The 21,665-nt window shown below is 41.6% G+C and overlaps 2 protein-coding genes across 2 annotated transcripts; one reads left to right on the plus strand and one right to left on the minus strand.

Moving 5' to 3' along the window:
- Positions 1-1,840: 1,840 nt before the first annotated feature.
- On the minus strand, positions 1,841-7,234 carry LOC109468303. The gene is made up of 2 exons (XM_019766555.1): positions 7,106-7,234; positions 1,841-2,346 (listed from the first exon to the last, which is right to left on the minus strand). Exons 1-2 carry the CDS (start codon positions 7,203-7,205, stop codon positions 1,841-1,843), a joined length of 606 nt encoding a protein of 201 aa, XP_019622114.1. The 5' UTR covers positions 7,206-7,234.
- A 5,299-nt stretch (positions 7,235-12,533) lies between these two features.
- Positions 12,534-15,410, plus strand: LOC109468304. Its single transcript, XM_019766556.1, has one exon. It carries the CDS (start codon positions 12,534-12,536, stop codon positions 15,408-15,410), a length of 2,877 nt encoding a protein of 958 aa, XP_019622115.1.
- Positions 15,411-21,665: the final 6,255 nt, after the last annotated feature.

The following is a 21,665-nucleotide window of genomic DNA, read 5'->3' on the forward strand; positions in this document are numbered from 1 at the left end:
TATAATCAAATCAACATGGCCTTATGGATAACATCCCCGAAGAGCCCAAAACTAGTGCGCGCGGGCGAATAAAAAAAAAATCAGGCCAAAAGTAAAAATGCTACTCAACCACAGGATTCTACAAACTTTAAGCTGGTATGTGAATTTGCGGCAGTAAATAGCAACGTATACTACAAGCCGGCATATGCTGTTGTTTTTTTTTTTGCGGAGTTTTTGAGTCGAGGAGTCGTTAGCCTGGGTATTATCCTCCATAGTTACCACCGGCTCCGTATTGTCGCTAAATATCGTGGACTACCGAGGCCAAGAGCCAGGTCAGAGCCCGAGATCAGATAAAAATCAATGTGCGCGCGGAAGTCATCCATAAAATTTAATCGGTGTGGCCTAATGTGCACTTAGGCAGAACGTCTCATATAAAGTAATGTTGAGAAGTCTGATTTGCCTCCAGTGATCCATGTAATCACGTTCATTTTTCTTCTTATTATGGGTTCACCACACCACGAAGTGGTGGTGAACCCATATTGCTTTTTCTGATGTTTCTTCTTCTCCTTCTCCTTCTCCTGCCATTTTTAAATGGATTCAGCTTCTTCATTTTAGGGCCTAAGGTCCTGAAATTTGGTATGGAGGTACAGTGGGCAAATACCCCTAGGCGTTTTTTAAATTTTTGTGATACAGGCTTTTAGAATGGTTTTAATTGAGTTTTTTGGCTGTGTTATAGCAAATGTATTACTGTGTTAGTGTGCCGTGTTTACCACGTCTGGGCATGAGTCATCACAATGGAATGCAGGGCATCAACCAATAGGCATGCAGCTTTCCTCTATACTTCTTGCTGATTGGCTGTTGGGATTTAACTTGATTAACACCTGCACAGAGCATTTCCATACTGACAGTATGTCTTTATTCAAGTGTTTTGGTAGGTATTTCAAGCTTTTCTGCTCCAGCATTGGAATGCGGGGCATGAACGTTTTTTTTTCTTTTTTTTTGAAAATCAACAGTTTGCATTATGCAATTAAAAACCCTAACCAATAAAGTAGGGAATAGCTATCCAACTGTTGTTTTAGTTGTATGTTACTTCATATTATAGTTATATCAATGTAAATCATTGTTTTCCCTTGTGTTTCTCATTCTTTCCCTGCCATGTCGTAAAATGTGGTGAACCCATCGCTGTATTTGCTCCAAAGCAAATATTGGCCTTTCTAGTTTTTTTTAACTTTTGATTTACTTCACTACGTATTTTGTATTTTCGCGCAAAATAAAAATTAATAAATAAATCTACTACATATAATTCACTTGACAAGATATCGTAGAATGTGCAAACTATAAGTCACAATCCCAACAGATACTCGCAAACGAATACACAAAAACAACCTAACATCTAATAGCAACTCACCCTACCATACGACTAAACTACGGCCAATTCCACATGATTATAGAAATAGGGGTGTTTTTAAATTGTGCATTTATTTCACGGTTCTTCTACGCGCTACGGTAAAAAGAACATAACGTGCATCAACACTGACACACCACATGCCCAATTGCCTGTACGTAGAAATACAACAAAGACAACCATGACTTGTAGCTGCGAACGTATTTGAAAACGACCTCCTGCACTTGCGAGGCAGTAGCTGTTCTAACCAACGACCAACCGTAGCGTCTGCACGAAAAAAAACGCGCCTCTGCAATTCAAAACAACGGTTTTTTACGACCAGTCCTAAGTGGCCGTTAAATGTAGGGGTGGTTCTGAAATATTACATTGACCACAAAAACCACTACGGAAAAAATACGTATATCACACGGGCATGCCTGCAGTTACATGCTGATTAAACAAAGTGAAACGTGTGTATTAGCTGCGAACACGAAAAACCGACTGACAAGAATGATGCTTTCCTTTACCTCGTAAGATTCCGTAGAAGTCCAGCTCTGGGAGCCATGGCTGCCAGCCCGAGTGGGTCCGCGTGACCACGAACCTCCAGTACCGCGCTGTTCCCTGGAACCCGCCGAACTCCTGGCGCTGCCGTGTCCCTCCGGTCACGTTATCGACAGACACGACGTCCTCCCAGGTGTATGGACTTCCGGCCTGAGACTTTTGTAAGGTGAAGGCTGCAGTGTCATGGGTGGTGTCTCCGTAGTTGTTGACTGCGATGCGGGTCAGAGTGTGGGACGTTATAAGGTCCAGCACGAAGTACCAGTTGTTATAGTTGTATGTTCTTTGTCCTTTAGCTTGTGCGTTCCAGTAGGTCCCTTTGTCACCATCCAAGGCTTTTGCGGCATCGTATGCCCTACCTTTGTCGTCAACCCACACACCGGAAGAGTCTACGACCCATGACGAATCACGTTCCAACCATTGACCTGGAAAAGAAGGGATAGAATCATCAAACTAGCTCTATTGAAACAAGGGAAGTTAATTATGTAGCTAATTATTATCTAGCTTTTCAACACAGATATACCGCCATAGACATTGCACTGGTCTGGATTGGTACGAGATGTGGGAAAGTCTTCTAGTTTGTACAGAACTTCTTAGCATTTTTTAGAGAAAATTGTGTCGACATCAGTCTTGACATTCAGTATTGCTCAAGAACTCGACATTGTTTTTGTACCTGTTACAGTTGCTGTGCAATTAGTTACCTTCGCCAAGAAGGTTATGTTTTCGTAGGCGTTCGTGTGTCTGTGTGTGTGTCAACACGATAACTCAAGAAGGCTACGATGGATTTGGTAAGTGGGTAGATCTTAATGAGACGTGGAACTGATTAGATTTTGGGCCCCCTAGCGGCTTGTTATGGTATTGCAGCTGAACTTCCGGTTTTGACTCGTGATCTCGTGATCTGGACATGCTAGGGTCATTAAATTTAGATGGTAGATAGCTCTTGTACTGGAAATTAAGTGACATGAGTTTGAGCCCCCTAGCTTCTTGCTCTGGAACTGCAGGGGCGTTAGTTGAAAATGTTAAAAGGCGGATAACTAAAGAACCGATTGATGGATCGTCGTGATTTTTGGCATGTAGGTAGCTGAAGTGATGCTTGACATAATAATATTACAATTATGCAAATCTTAATGTAATTTGCATTATTAATGAGGAAATTCTATAAATCAGCTGCATTCCATGATATGACTATTCAAGCTTGTGATATATGTGATTAATAACGGCAGAAAGAGGGGCAGATATCGATTATGCAAATGAGGACTTAATTTGCATAAATAATGAACAAAATGTTATAATTACATAGTGGTAACTGCCTGGAATTTCATACTTGGAATATTTGAAAGTTATGTGAAGGTGAACATAATTAAACATAACTTATTCAAATAAGGACCGCATTTGAATAATTTATAAGGAAATGATGTAATGGCATTCTTTGATAAGATAAGACTGTCTTATGGTGTAGAATATGATCAACAGATATAATTGATGCAATATAGGATCCTATTTGCACAATCAGGGGGATTAATCTATAAATTAAAGCATGAAGGTTAACATTATTTGGCGAAGGTATGAGGTGGTGGAACTCTAGTTTTACTTGACTTGTTTTAGCCTGAGGGGATTTCTATTGATAGCCTTAACCCTACCTAGACCGGGGGGGGGGGCTAAAAGTGCCCGCGGCAACTTTGATGTCACCTAGCGTCTTAACGGCTAGCCGTAGAACGACCAAACTTGGTGACTTTTCCTAAAATATTGTTGGCAACAATTCTCTATCATTGGAATAAGATAATAATTTTTTGTGTTGCCATGGCAACGGGTTTCTGACAGGCATTTTTTGCTAAATTTAGTACTTTTTGTTTCAACAATAGAATTTTATGGGTTTTATGTCAAGTTACTCATGGTTTCTAATATTAATAACATCCCATATAATTTTATGTAAATTTTATCATTAAATATGCATAATTTATGCTAATTTGATGACGTCATTGGCCAAAATCCAAGATGGCGGACCATATCATTAGAACAGGTATATACAGGTTATTTTCATTAAAATTTCATCAATACTTCCATTTCTTTTTCCAAAAAATGTTTAAATGAAGGTCTTTAGTATGTTTACAATGTTTTTTAGGCTTTATCATGAAAAAAAAGTATTTTTGAAAATTCAAGATTGATGATCCAAGATGGCGGATATCTTAAATATGCATGACGTCATTTTATGACGTCACCGGTGTTGCTATGGGCAACATAAGACTTAGTACACCATAATATTCTGTCATAAACACTTTTGGTACAGTTATGTTGAATACCATTTAGTTTTCAGGGAAAAACCTATTTAGACGGTTTTGGCCAATAAAATCACATTAATGACGTCATAATGACGTCATAATACGTCATAACGACATAAAAATTGTAGATATGATAAATTTTCACTAGTACACCATTCTCTGAAAATTTGGTGGTCATACGACATACCGTTCCCGAGTTCTTAGGGGGGGGTCAAAAGAAGCCCCCCCCCCGGTCCCCCCATGTCAAAAAAAGCCCGGTCTAGGTAGGGTTAATGTGACTCACTGTGCGGTTTAAATAATAGTAGGGCGCACTAGAGAAGAACGAAAAGCAGATATATTTGAGTTTAGGGTATGATTAGGGCAAGAAATAAATAAAAACGGGCTATTTTTTAATTGGCGCTCTGTGGAGGTCAACTAAACTGTAGTATGCTCTCATTGGAAGTTACAGAATGCTGCGCATTTATACACAAACTGAAAAAACAGCTTCCTAACCCAAATCATACAGCCATATAAACCTGATATATTTCTATACCACATATCACAGTTGCCAGCTGGCTGCCTCTCACATACGACTTTCTAGACAAGTTTCACAAATTTTGTCCGTACTACATTGATACTGCAGCGTTAGCCATACACAGTACTAGCCCTCGTCCTAATTAATGATCGCAACATTTGTCGTTCTGCACATACACTACCATCTATATAGCACCCTGTATAGGTACGATTTGGGGGTATTTCTCGTGCAACGCATCACACCGCAGCGAAACGCAACGAATGCGGAAGTAACTATGCCACTGCAGGACAAAAAAAAAATTGGGGGTCTATGATCTAATTAAGACAAGAAATTATTGAAAAATATTGTGCCAGGAATGTCAGCAGGACAAGGGCTAGTATTGCATGAACACAAACAAACGCTACCATGAAAAGCTTTTACCTAAAGTAATAATAAACGGCTCTCCAGGTTCTATATGCGGCCAAAACCCATTTTGTCAGTCACAAAACTTATCTACCATCCAAAAGGAGTTATCAAATCATGTCAAGATCATATCAAAACTTGCTTGTTTTGTATCGTAGACTTGATCTAGCTACTACAGTATTTATGTGCGGTACCCAAATCATAAACAGGCGCCTCGTGTAGCTTGTTTTGGGATATGCTATTTTATACGCCTCAATGATTAAATAATGCCAAAACTCTGTTAAGAAATTGTGTTTTCTCTACCTGAAATTGCATTCAATACTCTTAATAATGTCAAGGCGTTCCGTCTAAGTCTTCTCATGTCAAGCTGTTTACAAGGCGCAGACAGACAGACAGACAAACACACAGACAGATACACGCACATACTCTTCCGAAATCGTAACATTCCTATAGCAAAGGTAATGGTGCACCGTCAGTTATCACAGAGAGTTGGCTTCGGTGAAAAACAAATGGAGTATGGAATATGTCACGAGGCAGGCAGTTTATCGGAAAAGACATTTGAAACTCCGGAAGGACAAAAGTTCACGGTCAGTGTGCTGATACCCTGGAAGCCAAACTCGTTTTCCGGGCCGCAAGATCCCTTCGCCCGCTGGTGAATGGTAGTTATTGTGAATTTCAGAGATATTTTCTCATCAAGAATATAGTGTTTTCCCTACTTGAAATTGCATTCAATATTTATGTCATGCTGTTTACAAGACACAGACAGACACACAGATACACACACAAACTCGTCTATGTTTATACTACTATGGGGGACTCTAGCCCGGGGGGAGTTTGGCTGGCCCTACAACTCCCCACGGGCTCAACTCCACCGCAGCGGTAATTTAGGTCTGCGGGAGACGGGCTTCTGGCTTCCAAAGGAAACGGCTAGCGCATAGCGGCCCGTAAACTTGGCTGGCACCCAGGGTAGTGTGCTGATCGACCCTGTAACCTCTGCGCTGGCGTCTCGCCATGCTGTAAGGATTGTGGACTGAGAATCTAAAGGTTCTACCACTACGTTCTTACGTACTGTGTCAGAGAGATATAAAGGGAATCAACACCAATTCCATTGAATTTCCTGACAGCACGTCGGTAGAGCGCCTGCGCAGAACCCTGGATTTTCGTGTTTTTCGTTGGGTTTTTGGTCAACGTTGCATTAGAATTTTGACTGTTGCAGAAGATATCTTTTCCGACACACCATTTGGAAACTACTGTTGAAATGCTAACCTTATATGAGCGAATACAACCTTATATGAGACATTCTGCCGAAGTGCTATGTACAATACATTACGGGTTTCGCGCAGGTGTAGTACGTTCTGCCGACGTGCTTTTCCTGACTACCTGTCCAGTCACGGGACCTCTGAATCTCTGAGTCACGTGAATGAGAAAGGTTTAGAATCGAGGCTTTACAACTGCAAGTCGTATCAGTTTAAATCCTTCTCGTTATCAATTCCTTCATTCTACTGATGATTTCTACCTAGTCTCGGAAAGGGGTATTCTAAGTTTTCTTTAGACAGGCAAAATGCACGTAACGACCGTCTAAAAACCTTGTCCCTAACCAGAATCCAACATTCATTTCTTGGTCTGACTTGCCTGGTATCCTGTCTATCGTAGTTAGGGCAGGCTGTCTTTAGGGTTTTTCTCTGTCAAATTTATGTAATAGTGAGGCTAATAGTGCTCCTACATGTAGGGACGGGAAATGCGGAATAATAAGGATAACGTTATGCCTTTGAAGCACCAGAATAGTTAGCTTAAATTTTGTGGGCATTAAGAGTGTAACAGGCCATTAGTGGTGGCCCTGAAAACCCTATTATTAACAAGACTTACCGATGTGACGTCACCGAATTTCACGAACATGTATCCAAAGCTTATTTTAAACCAAACATAAGTACGTACAAAAACACTACCCAAAACATAAACTAAGCGAAGGTAATAGGAAAAAACTCTCACCGTTCCCTGGCTCCGATGTGGTAACAGGTGGGGCTGTAGTAGCAGACGTCTGGGACATGAGATGTAATGTCAGGAGTAGGTTAAACACAGTTAACGCCATGCTGGTTTGTCTCTGTGTGATGCCGTACCGTGCACTGGCACGCTATATATAGATGTGAAATTATTGCTCAGCAAAAGGAACTTCCTTGTTCCTGGTGCTTACTCGTATCAGGCGGAATTCCAAGAAAATGACACAGGCGAAACTTTCATCTGGTTAAAAGAATTTGTAGGGCAAATTAAATTCTACCATACCATACCGTTGTACCATAGGCAACCTTTCTTTAAGTCTTATTCTACAATTCTATGTTTTTCTCAACAACTGAGTGTTTCCGTGTGCGCGCCGTATGTTTTCTTCTTCTTGGACGGATGTAAATGGTATGTTCTAGGGGGTGAAAAGTTGAACTGTTCTTGAATGTTCTAATGGTTACGTAATGCTTCGTTGGCTTTTGATACAGATACAGTTGAGTGTAACAAGCCGTTCGGTGTGATATAGCTAGTTGTGGCAGCACCGCGTGCCTGTGAAGCTGGTGTGTTACACCAAAAGACAGTTATACAGGCTATACCGATACAGTAAACAACTAAGTGTATTCCGTATTACCCGAGGTACCGGCCCTACCGTGGGTCAGATCGACGGCCGAAGGGTAATCCAATCCACGGGATGGCTGTAACAGAGTGTGATGCGGAACACGGCGTGTTGTGTATTTTATTTGTCATATCCATCCAAAAAAGGTTTTAATGCAAATTGATTCATTTTTTGTCCAATTTTGGTGCCCCTAAACAGAAAAAATAAATGCGCGTGTGGATGTTATCCATAAAATGGAATCAACATGGCCTAACCAGTGCCTGACGCGAACAGGAAGTAGACTTTGGTAAAACAAAACGTATGGAGTCTGGAATTTGTCATGAGTCAGTCTTCCGGAAAAGTCATTGGAAACTCAGAACACACACAGAAGTTCACGGCTAACCAGCTGTGCGACCCCGTCAGCTTTGCCTTGTCCTTGGCATTTCGCCACGAAGTGATTTTGAGAATCACTACATTTTTCTGAGAACGTGCTCACTGGGAAACGACTTGTATGGGCAGTACATCAACGCATGTCTGTATCTGTATCTGTATAGCCGGTATAACCGCCTTTCGGCGTAACACACCAGCTTCGCAGGCACGCGGCGCGGCGGCAGCTGGCTATATTACACCGATCGACTTGTCACACCTAACCCTTGAACTTCTAGCTCTAGACATTGTTTAAAGCTATCTATTGACAATGCCCCTACTGTACTTGGTGACAGTGAGTTCCACTCTGCGATAGTTCTAGGAAAGAATTAATTCTTGAACACCTCAATCCTTGGTTGATAACTCTGGTACTTGAATGCATGGCTATTTCTTGTTCTCTTCTGGGCTGGTATTAGGTACTTAGTAGTTAAGACATCCACATGTCAGACTCACTCTCACGGTTACGCACAGTGTATGTGGTCTGCACGCCACGACTGGCCGTGAGCGGTTGCGTGCATCGCTCGTTGCGCAAGGGGTGAGTTGTACGTCATGTCCCTATCCATTGAATAAAAAATTTAAAAGGCCTTTGGATGTAATGGGTCAGTGTCGAAACGATGAATAGACAAATCAAACACGACTTGATGGTTCGTAACTTCTTTTACCTTCTTTTTTCCAAAGACATCGACTAAAAACAATAAACAAACATGGCGTCACAGTACGGCTGATGCTATCCCATCATTCATTGCGCTCAGGTTGTCGTCGCTGAAAACCCGTCATTCTTTAGGCCACACCAAGTAAATTTTATGGATGACGTCCACGCGCGCATTGATTTTGGCCTGTTCCTAGAAAAAAAAAACAAGAAATTCCGCTTCCTGTAACTATGACCAAAGAGTCACGACAGTGCCGCAAATAGGTTTGTACGGACCAAAGCTTATGAAGCATCAAGCAAGGAAATCATGAATTCCTTCAGGAATTCAGTTTGGTCATGCTGCCACATTTGAAGAAACTTGCTAACCGCTCCATCTATCTCCCCAAAGCATAGGACGACAACTGCTGTTCCACCTGATTTATTGCTGTTTTGATGATGAATAAAAGACTTCTTGCTTGTTACACTGTGTCACCTCTTTCAATTTGTGTCCGAACATTTGTTGTCTCTTAGTATATTTCTAATCTATGCATCTTGTTTTTTAGGGCCCTTCTTGTTTGTTTTTTTTCGCCCTCTCGCATTAGATTTAGGGTCTCTAAAGGACGTCATCCATAAAATTTACTTGGTGTGGCCTTATATCTCTAAACTATTTCTTGCCCTTTTGGCACATACATTATGGTAACAATTCATTATACGATGCATGATATCTTACACAATTCTTATGCTTTTTATTTGGTTTTGTATGTTGGTTTACCAGCGTTTGTTGTTCACACCGAATAATGTCGTGGGATAACGTAAAATGTCGTTTAACAGGATGCGCATTTTTTATACAGCATTGAACTATTGATACACTACTAAGTAAACACTGTTTAATTCACACTACAATTCCCACATCCAAAGTGATTTACTTGTTTTTCGCAAGATTTCTAATTGCCAATGTAGGCGTGTAGTTTATTCGTCAGCTGCCAACATCTTAGGAATTATCATTTTTTATGACTTGTTTACCATAATGCAATTTCTATCAACATTCTATTGTTATAACTGAAACGATTTTTTATGTCTCGAATATGATAAGAGTAGATGTAATGATGTTGAGTGGACGTAATGACTTATGCCAAGGAGGCCCTTTACAATGTACTACGGCTCTTGTTTTCTTTAATGTTTTTTTTATCTTGTGTAATAAAAAGTACAATCTTATTATGTATTAGCATTTTGTATACATCTTCGTAGGTGACTATATGTAAAGCTCTGCTTCCAGCACTGAGCTTAATCCTTACAGCCTTGATGTGAGAGGCAGTGCTAAGAAGAGTATAATACATTGTGTTAAAATGACCTAAATACGTATTTATTGCCATTGCACTATAAAAGGTGTTAAGCAAGACGGCATGGCGTTTTATATAAAATCTGACAGCAACACTTTTAAATCTGTTTTGTGCTCATGTCATATTTTGTACCTAATATCTTTTGATTTACAGTGTCTTTTAATTTTTTGACAGGGAACCACTATGCCAGATTGAGCTCTCTTAACACAATGGCTATTGTATGTGTTTTTTATTGCTTACTTGATACTAGTATACTAGGTTGCTCTCTCTAATTCCTCACATTTTATAATGCAGAATTGTACAAATAGGTTGCTAATGGTTTACAAAGAATACTATTACATTTGATGATATTTGGAAAAAAATGTTTATATATTTTAAATATTTGATATGATTCTTGTCTGTAAGATTGCACTGTTTGGATCTTCTGGCGTCGCCATAAGGATGAACTGAACTGGCCTTCTGTTTATTCTTAGTGAAATGTACATCTCAGCATTCAAAATAATACATTTTGCACTGTTGAAATAGCCATAATGCTGGCTTGTCTTTTTTTCCTATATTCATAATGCATTATGTGAGAGAAGCATGTTTTAAGGGGTCCATTTGTGTTTCCAGAGACAGGATTCTTTTTTTGTTCAATTTCCGCATTCATAACAACAGGATTTCAGGTGACGTCATGTCGTAGGCTCAGTTTATGTAGTCAGAAAACCAATCTACAGTACAGTGTTTTTTCTAATCCCAAGACGAATTGGTTTGCTGCGAATGAGAGCGTACGTAAGAGACAATTTATACAAGTGATGCAGAGGAAAATGAATATACATCTTGCCAGTGCATTTAGGAATATCCTTTTGGAAACGTCTTACTGAAATGACAACCAATAAATGGGTGCGGATGTAACACTGGACGAAAAGCCAGATTTACACAAATTTCCGAGCTAGGACACGTTGATGAAACGCTTAAGTCTATTTACAGCACCACAATCGTAAAAGAAATTTACAGTATCGACAGGACCATCCTGCCAATAGTGGAAAACCCTGCAGTATTGACAGGACCATCCTGTCAATAGTGGAAAACCCTGCAGTATTGACAGGACCATCCTGTCAATAGCAGAAAAATGCACTGTTGACAGGATCATCCTGTCAATAGTGGAACATTTTCTGCTATTGACAGAATGGTCCTGCCAATAACGCAAGTTTGTCCACTATTAACAGGGTTTTTCCTGTCAATAACAGAAAAAAATTTACTATTGACAAGATGGTCCTGTCAATAACAGAAAAAAAGATATACTGTTGACAGAACATCCTATCAATGGTGCATTTATTTCTGTTATTGACAGGATGGTTCTGTCAATAGAGCACAATTCTGCATTATTGACAGGAAAATCATGTCAATAGTGTAAAGTATTCTGGTATTGACAGGAGGATTATTCAAATTTGAAACAAGCCGAATTCTAGGGTTCTTACGACCTGAAACCAAAGTATGGCACGGTTTGAGACACTCGGCGCGTGTCCCAAACCGTGCCTGGGGAAAATCTACATTCTGGGACACGCGGTGGACTATCCAGAACCGTGCCTGACAGTTCTGGACACGTATTATTTAAGCTAGGGGACTAAACACAGTTCTCATAACATGTGTCCCAAGCGAGTTTCTTTCTTGTATTAACTAGTCTCTGTATATTAATATCTAAGTTCATGTCGACCAAACATAAGACTGAGAAAACTGCGTTTTGAAAGCACATGCTGTACACAGACTCGCAAAATCTCACGTAATCTAACCATATAAGAAATCGTGGGCGTGAATAATTATGCTTAGGTTCCCGCCAATCACTATGATTGACAGCGCTTCCGGGCACGGTTTGGGACAGTCAGGCTGTGTCCCGTTCAGTGCCCGCTCAGGCACGGAATGGGACGGGCACAGTTTGGGACATAACAGTTTTTGACGATTTCCACAAGTTTCCCACAGCGGACACGCCGCGTCTGCAAATTGGAAATCGGTGCAAACCCGCGGAAACTTGGGATTTCCTGGCTCGCGTACACAGATATCCAAAACGGAAATCTGGCTTTTAGCCCAGTGCCGATTGGCTTGTTTCAGCAAAATATACAGTTCAAAGAGTATTACTTACTATTCATAAGCTACTTCATAAAATTAGTCTGTATATCTAGAAGCATGGTTCTGCGCAGCTCTTGTAGAACAAGAACCCTAATACGGCAATTGCAAAATTCATAAACATAACACCAAGAAGCTATCGTTCAGACGCCACCCCAGCAAGCGGCGCAAAGCTTATCACGTATGTACCAAATATTGTTCAAACGGGAAAAGAAGAGGTGCTTAACAGACTGAAAGGTGATCACTGACTGCACGTCCAGATCTGTGGACCAAGTAAACATACTTCAGGTGAGTGACACGTAGCTTCTCGCATGAAAGATTAAGATACAAATGGACAAGATGCATGCAATCAGCGGTACTAGGGAGAACGCAGCCATGTTGTTCTTGCTTCTTGTCATCGCTACATGTGCAGCATCAGATGCCCCTCCTTCTCGTCTGTGTAATAAGGTAGCTGGATGGCGAGTGTGTGTGCCTCTCAATGGCAAGTTGGGACAGATGGAAGTGTCGGGCACATGTGTCGTGTGTGAGGTCCTGAAACAGGGTGTTGCTCCTGTCAGCCCGTTCCCTTTCCTTGCCGGGGCCCGACATGTTGCAATAAGAGGACACCCATTCCACGTCCTGTCTGCAAACAGCCTGGCCCCGTTTGAGAATTCTGTGGTCCTTATGTTGACCTTGGTGGATGCGAAGATCACTGATGTGAAGAACAACACCTTCGCTGGGTTCTCCAGTCTCCAAACACTGTCCCTAACTTCTAACAAGTTGACAAATGTCAGACCGACATGGTTCACTGGCTTGAAGAATCTCATGTCGCTAACTTTGTCAAACAACCGCATCAAGCAGATAGAGCCAGGGAGTTTCGCCAAACTAACCCGTCTATTTATCTTGGATCTAGAGAACAATTTGTTGCAGATTGTAGACCCTGGATGGCTCTTTGGGATGAAAAGTATCATGGTCATTAACCTGGGATTGAATAAAATCAAAAGCATTTCCCCGACGTCATTCCAACACATACAGCCGACCTGGATAGATCTGAGTGGTAATGATCTGTGGAGTTTGGATGAAGATGTGTTCAGAGGACAGTCTCGGCTGAGAAGTCTCCATATCAGCAGTGGTATGCTGCCATCTGCCCATGATGCTAGGCCAGATGACATGATGTGGAGTCTATATCGGTTAGCCAATGCCATGACATGGTCAGCAACATTGGTTGTGGCGGTGCCCAGGTTCCTCTTCTGTGTCAGCCAGCATGGGGTACCCACTGAACTCTCGTTCTGGTGGGTGTTTGACCCATCCAACAATATGCTTTATGACATAGTGCCCAAATCATTCGCATGCGACATTTTGCATCGTTCTCTGAGCACGATCTCCATCCAGACCCCTGTAGTTGTCCTGGCCACTGACGACTCTCTGACAGACAAACTGGAGACTAACACACTTGAACAGTGCAGGCAGGTGTGGGAATACGATGGAGGCATCGCAATGGGGCTAGTGAGAAGGTCAACCTTCCGACTGGTTTCCTTGTCTAAAGCGAACGCAACCTTTGAAGGTGTTGGCATGTCGTTTGTCCAGACACAAGGCACGAACACAGTCACCACCACAGAGTCTGGGTACAGTCAAACCCACACAACCATAACAAACACCAACCTGGACAATGCAAGGAACATCACCTGCATTCTTCTTACCAAAGATAAACACAAAACGTTGTTCGTCACCACTCCTCAGGACCAACACCAGACACACACAACAACCTACAGAACAGACACTGACCACTCTACCACCCTTACACACTACACTGAACATACAGAGAGAGACTTCACATCTTCAGAAATGGTAGACAACTCTACACTGCAAGTGAGTTCTACTTCCACATCTGGACCAGAGGAGCCTCCGGCAACAGATCATGTTCTTATAACTGTTTTTGTTGCTGTTTCGGCAGTGGCCGGTCTGGTCTTGTCGCCCCTTGTGGTGTTGGTAAAGAAGTTGTGCTCCACAGGGACGTGCGAGGATGAGAGGGACAGTGACGGTGCACATGTTTGGACCGTCCCGCCTGGGGCTGCCTTCCCCGACTTGCTTAGGTCAGCTTCCCTCCCTGCATGTTCAGGCAGGATGGCGTCAGATGACGTAGTTTCCTGTAGGTTAATGCCCGCTGCCCTGCATTCCGTCCAGCCTACTTACAGCCAAATCCCTGATGGCTTAGCTTGTGCTCAGAGGCCCCTGCCGAGTCTCCCGCACAACGACGTAATCTCCGGTGTGGTCCGGTCAGCCTCCCTCCCTTCACGCACTCGCGGGCCAGGGGACGCCTCAGACGATGCGGCATCCTGTAGGTCATTGCCGGCTGTTCTACAGTCTATTGAACCCATCTATAGTGAGATCCCCGATCACATGGCCACTGCGCAGCGCCCCCTGCCGCCTCTCCCGCGCACATCTTGGGAGATGTCAGAACAAGAAGCTGCTGCACAGTGCCCCCTGTTTGCCCCAGCACATACCTACAGCGTGATCTTAGATGATGAGAAGAGCGATCTCATGCCTTTCTCTGCTAATCCTGCGGGTATTTCCCTTCATGTTGTCACAGATAGTGGGCAAACTCGATGGGCCTCCCTGGATGTCACAACGAATTCCAACAGACATGGGTCTAGAAGATCTATGGTCACATATGGGTCAGCTGAACAGAACAAAGCCCAGTGTGATAACATTTATAGAAAGGCCCTCCTCGAGTTCCAGGGTATAAGAGCCCGCAGAAATCTGAGGACGGGTTCAGTATCCCAGGATACAGACCAAAGTGTGAGGACGTACGCCAACGTCACAGATGGGATTCTATCAAGAGGTCAGGAGGTCACGGAGGCTCACATCGCCTTCCTCACATCCCCTGGTGTCTCTGGGTCATGGAAGTTCTCAGGGGACGTTCCCCGAATCACACTACCTAACACCTACTGGCCGTGGGAGATCCCAGGTGAGGGAACCCGTAACACACGAAGGCGTGCGTCCCTCCCCACCGTCACACTACCTAACACCTACTGGCCGTGGGAGATCCCAGGTGAGGGAACACGTAACACGCGAAGGCGTGCGTCCCTCCCCACCGTCACACTACCTAACACCTACTGGCCGTGGGAGATCCCAGGGGAGGGAACACGTAACACACCACGGTGTGCGTCCCTCCCCGCCGTCACACTACCTAACATCCCAGGGACGGAGACGTGTAACACACCATAGGAAACCACCGCCGTTCACCCACAACCTACCCCTATTCCTCTAACCATCTTCGTTTTTTTTCAGGGTGCAGAAGTTACTTTCTTACAGACTTTTTTTTTCAATAGAGACGAAAGCTTACCATTTTTCATATTGAAGACAATATCTTTGCTCCAACACAGCACGTAAACAGATATTTAAGCAAAATTTACGAAATCCGTATTGAGACTTTAAAGACAGGGAAATATTTCAGCAAACTTTAAGGTCGATTAAAGTCTACTGAAAATGAAACCTAATCTTTATGAAGGATTTTCGCAGTTATAAATGTATTGTATTACGGCATATTGAACTTATATGTCTCAGAAAGCTACGGGAAATGTTTCGTATTTCTGTTTTAAAACTTAAGTCAAATTTGAAACATGACTAAATTAATCAGCTATGTTTAATCTTTCTCTACGCACACTTTAAAACAAGACCGAAAAGATACCGCCTAAAGGTACATCAAATCATCGAGAGCCTGTGCCTAGAACTCTGTTTCCTTTCAACGCCTAACATAATTGTAGTATTTTTGTAGCTTATGTGTTACCAAAAGCTATATAATTGACTGTATGAAACGTAGCGTTTATTCAACAAACATATGACGTGTTTAATTATTCCATACGTGCATTTTAAGTGGCGCTTGCTTATATATTCCCAAAAGCCCTTCTAATCGTAGCGTTTATTCAACAAACATACGACATGTTAAATCTTGCCTTATTCGTACTTTAGTTAACGCTGGTTTATATAATCCCAAAAGCTGTATGCACGGTGATAAAATCTGGGTTGCAAAGTTCCCACATGCCATAGAACCCGAACTGTGTTCGATCGTGTTCGATCTGGGCAATTCGAATCGAACCCGCGTTCTATTTCGGGGTCACCTGCGGTCATTTACAATAAAACGGCAAAACAAGCCTTTCTGCCTCCGTGTCGTGCAACAGATAAAAAACAACACTTTTCTATAGATACAAACAGTTTCGTGGACAGTACATGTCCGCTATCATTGTTTTGTGGACATGTAACATGTAGCGAAGCTACTGTCGTATCCTTGGGTGACCTTGAATACTGTAATGATTCTTTACGCCAGTATGAATAACACAATGCAGACTTTTGGTCGACATGACATGTCTGCAAAACTCGTTTTAACCTGCAAGCATGGAAAGTCAAGCATACCCCATTCACGGCTCAAAATGACCGTTACGGTTGTCCCAAAAATCGTGTTTTAGGGATTTTTGAAAAATGGCCTCAATTTTGAATTATGGGTAATTTAGTGCGAAAAATGTAAAAACAAATCATTTTTTCACCAATATGTCGACAAAAACTCGACTTAAAATCAGAAATTAAAAAATCCCTAAAACACGATTTTTGATCTTATTCCTAGTCGTCGAAAAATATAAAAATCGGGAATCTGGGGTAATATACGTAGCCAGGTTAAAACGATGTTTGCCTAAAAACATGACATGACTTGTGGTCGGAAACCCGAAAATAATCGTCTTTCGGAGCGAAATTTTGAAAAATCAATGATTTAACATAAACAGCTAATATTGAATGGATGTTAAGGCAATAATTTCATTTTAATTTGACGAAATTTGCCATTAAATCCTTTTTGTTTATTTTCAAGTGTTTTACTGGTAGGCCAAAATCGGCCAAAATAGCGTCTTGTAACCCGATACCTTTTAGAACGCGCCTAGCAATGGGAAAGAATACCGTAGTGACAGACCGCCGTGATGAAACGTAGCATTTATTCAAGAAACAAAAAAAAAAAAACGACGTGTGTAATTAGTATTGTAATCGACGCTGGGTTGTATAATCCCAAAAGCTGTATGAAACGCAGCGTTTATTCAAGAAACAAAAAAAAACGACGTGTGTAATCTTACCTTATTAGTATTGTAATCGACGCTGGGTTATATAATCCCAAAAGCTGTATGAAACGTAGCGTTTATTCAAGAAACAAAACAAAAAAAACGACGTGTGTAATCTTACCTTATTAGCATTGTAATCATCACTGGGTTATATAATCCCAAAAGCTGTACGAAACGTAGCGTTTCTTCAACAAATATACGATGTGTTTAATCTTACCTTATTCGTACTTTAACCCTATCTAGACCGGGGGGGGGGGGGGCTAAAAGTGCCCGCGCCAACTTTGATGTCACCTAGCATCTGAACGGCTAGGGCTAGAACGACCAAACTTGGTGACTTTTCCTAAAATATTGTTGCCAACAATTTACTATCATTGGAATAAGATAATAATTTTTTGTGTTGCCATGGCAACGGGTTTCTGACAGGCATTTTTTGCTAAATTTAGTAATTTTTGTTTCAACAATAGAATTTTATGGGTTTTATGTCAAGTTACTCATGGTTTCTAATATTAATAACATCCCATGTAATTTTATGTAAATTTTATCATTAAATATGCATAATTTATGCTAATTTGATGACGTCATTGGCCAAAATCCAAGATGGCGGACCATATCATTAGAACAGGTATATACAGGTTATTTTCCTTAAAATTTCATCAATACTTCCATTTCTTTTTCCAAAAAAGGTTTAAATGAAGGTTTTTAGTATGTTTACAATGTATTTTAGGCTTTATCACGAAAAGAACTATTTTTGAAAATTCAACATTGATGATCCAAGATGGCGGATATCTTAAATATGTATGAGTGTTGCTATGGGCAACATAAGACTTAGTACACCCTAATATTCTGTCATAAACACTTTTGGTAAAGTTATGTTGTATACCATTTAGTTTTCAGGGAATAGCCTATCTAGACGGTTTTGGCCAATAAAATCACATTAATGACGTCATAATGACGTCATATTACGTTATAATGACAAAAAATTGTAGATATGATAAAGTTTTACTTGTACACCATCCTCTGAAAATTTGGTAGTCATACGACATACCGTTAGCGAGTTCTGAGAGGGGGTTTAAAAGAGCCCCCCCCCCCCCCGTCAAATCTTGCTCAAAAAAGCCCGGCCTAGATAGGGTTAAATCTTACGTGTTTTTTAAAGTGACGTTAGCTTATATGTTCCCGAAAGCTATATGAAAGCTACACGTGTTAAATCTTACGTTATTAGTACTTTAATTGACGCTGGGTTATTTAATCCCAAAGGCTGTATCAACAAACACACGACGTGTTTAATCTTACCTTACTCGTATTTTAAGTGACGTTGGCTTTTATGTTCCCCAAAGCTATATATAATGTAAAATGTATTCAACTAACATACAGCGTGTTTAACCATTCCATATGCGCATGTCAACCAATGATTATAGCATGGCGATTGGCGGTTCAGCCAATGATAGCAATTGTCGGTTCGGCAGATAGCATCGTCAGTTCTATTCAAAACATCCCTTAGCCCCACCCACCTCTACTGAAAGATAGAAATCCGAAATAAACAGACACAAATGCAGCATCTCTTCCATTGGTTGAACCACTAATTGCCGTGCTATCATTGGGTGAACCGCTAATTAGCAAACTTTGAATAGTACGTTTGCATTTTTGAGTGGCGTGAAGCTCAATTTAATATCAATTTGAGTATCTCGTACTCTGAGTTGTGGATACTTTTTTTGTTTGAATGGTTTTCGTGTAAGCAACTTTGTAACTTTAGCACTATATGCATATTAATATTGTAACCTGTTAGTGATGAGCTATATGTTGTTTTGTACCAACAGGCATTTATGCATATAACTTGTCTTTAATTTTGAAATGTAAGAATGTCTCTGCATGCTTTAAGCATAAATAATGTTTAAAGAAAAAATTAGTAAATACATGCTTTGCAAAATACTAATTGTAAGATTAAAGCAGAACTTTAGTCAAACTGTTGTTAAGGAGTCTTTGCACGGGGGGGGGGGTAGGCTAAGGGGTTTGGAGTCTTGATTTGGATTCTTGCTTTGGGTATTTCATGTTACTGGGAGCTGACAAAAATAGCTGAATATGAATGGGTTAAATTTAGAGCGTTGCCTCAAATGTTTCAATCTCACATGTTTGTTTTGAGAGGAGACCTACAAACGTGTCTTCACAGTGCCTTTGTCCAGCACTCTTGGTGGCGCCGTGTGTGCAGAAAACGCCCAAGCCACAAGGACTCCTAATAGTACATTGTTTACGAGAGAGAAGATGGCACTGACCACTAGACAGCCTAAGATCGAGACAACAAGGTTAACCCTAAATCATAGTACAAGTACACGTAGTCCCTGTCCAAATGAAACTGTGAAAGAGAGATTCCCACATGTGGTAATCATCATAATGGGAACTGTAATAGGGGTACTACGTACTACGGACATCTGTCGACCAAATACAAGAAAATGGTTTCATCCTAGAGCACGCAAGATCTCGGCGATACCCTGCAAGGCATCTCACCGATGCAGATTTTGCTGATGACCTTGCACTTTTCAGTAACACAATCCAGCAAGCTGAAATTCTTTTACACTGCCTAGAAAAAGCAGCAAGGGGTATTGGTCTATATGTCAATGCTGGCAAAACAGAGTTTGTGACATTCAACCAACACGGAAACATCGCTTCTCTCGATGGAAATAGCATTAAACAGGTTGAGAAATTCACGTACTTAGGTAGTGACATTTCATCAACTGAAAATGATGTGAGTGCTCGTATTAGAAAAGCCTGGGCGGCAACTGACAAGCTATCAGTGATCTGGAAATCCCCCCTGCCAAATAAGCTGAAACGTGAATTCTTCCAAGCGACTGTAGTTTCAGTATTGCTGTATGGGAGCAACACATGGACGCTCACAAGACGTCTGGAGAAAAAGTTAGACGGAACATATACAAAGATGCTAAGGGTAGTTCTTAACACTTCATGGAAGGAACACCCCACAAAGGAGCAGTTATACGGGGACCTACGACCTCTATCTCAGGTCATCAGAGAAAGGAGACTCAGGTTTGCTGGACATGCATGGCGAAGTAAAGGGGAAATCATCAGTGATGTACTTCTATGGACACCAAAGCATGGACATGCAAGGGTAGGCAGACCCTGTAAAACATTTATACAACAACTCTGCGACGATACACACTGCGATGTAGCTGACCTCCCTCGAGCTATGGAGGACCGAGAGAAGTGGAGGGAGATGGTCATGGAAGTCCGAGACACCAACTCGACCAGATGATGATGATGATGAATAGGGGTGGTACTGGTAGAACTGCTTGTAGCGTACATTATCAGAAGACAGTGGTGTTGTTCACTGGACGACCAACAAGGCCACCTTGCGGGAACCCATGACACAGCACCTAACAGGGCTACACGGAAGTTTAGCTGCAGTACCATAACAAGCCGCTAGGGGGCTCCAAATCTAATCATTTTGAGGTCTCATCAAGACCTACCCACCTACCAAATATCAAGACAATCCATCAAGGCCTTCTCAAGTTATCGTGTTTACAGACACACACACACACACACACACACACATACACGAACGCCTCTGAAAACATAACCTTCTTGGCGAAGGTAACTAGACAAATCAAAAACAAACAGCACTAAAAAAGCCTTCACATACAGAACTACTGCAGCATGGACCTCTCTACCACATGGGCTGCAAAAAGTGGCATCACATGAGAAGTTCAAACAAGACTTACTAAAACACATGAGGGACATGAACAAGTAGAGCACATACGTTGTTACACACTTGTAATGTATACTATGTAATGTAAATGTATATGTAATTGTACGTGATGTATTGTTATGTATGTATTGTTATGTATGTACCCTCTCCTGGAAGAATAGCTACCACCTTCGGGTGGGCAGCTAAAGGAGAGTTTTACCTCAATAAACCTCAATAAAACCTCAACAACAATTCCCTTACCCAGCCCGACAGACATTAGATTAGCACAAAGTACCAGTCTGCACTCACAGCTGAACACCCAACAGTCTCAAATCACCCAAACATGTCATGTCAACAGGCTTCAAAAGGGGCCATGGCCATGGCCATTTCTCAAGGTCATGCACTGGCACGGTTTGAGCGTGGTAGCAAACGTCAAGTTCACAGGTCCAAAATGCTAAACATGAGTGTATCTAAGTTAATGAAGGTTAGGTCAGCAAACTGAACAAGTCATCGTCGTCAGAGTGTTTCGATATATCATCTGATCACAGCATACCTTAACAAGATCCTTGTTTAACATTCTACCTTCTGCCTAACCCATCAACCCATACAAATCTGATGCCTTAGCACGCTAAAGTTTTACATTTTACTGCCTGTTGAGAAAAGGCGTAAATTTGACCCTTTACCAAACTT

Source organism: Branchiostoma belcheri, unplaced genomic scaffold (genome assembly GCF_001625305.1).
Source record: "Branchiostoma belcheri isolate BF01 breed outbred unplaced genomic scaffold, Haploidv18h27 scaffold199, whole genome shotgun sequence".
NCBI lineage: Eukaryota > Metazoa > Chordata > Leptocardii > Amphioxiformes > Branchiostomatidae > Branchiostoma > Branchiostoma belcheri.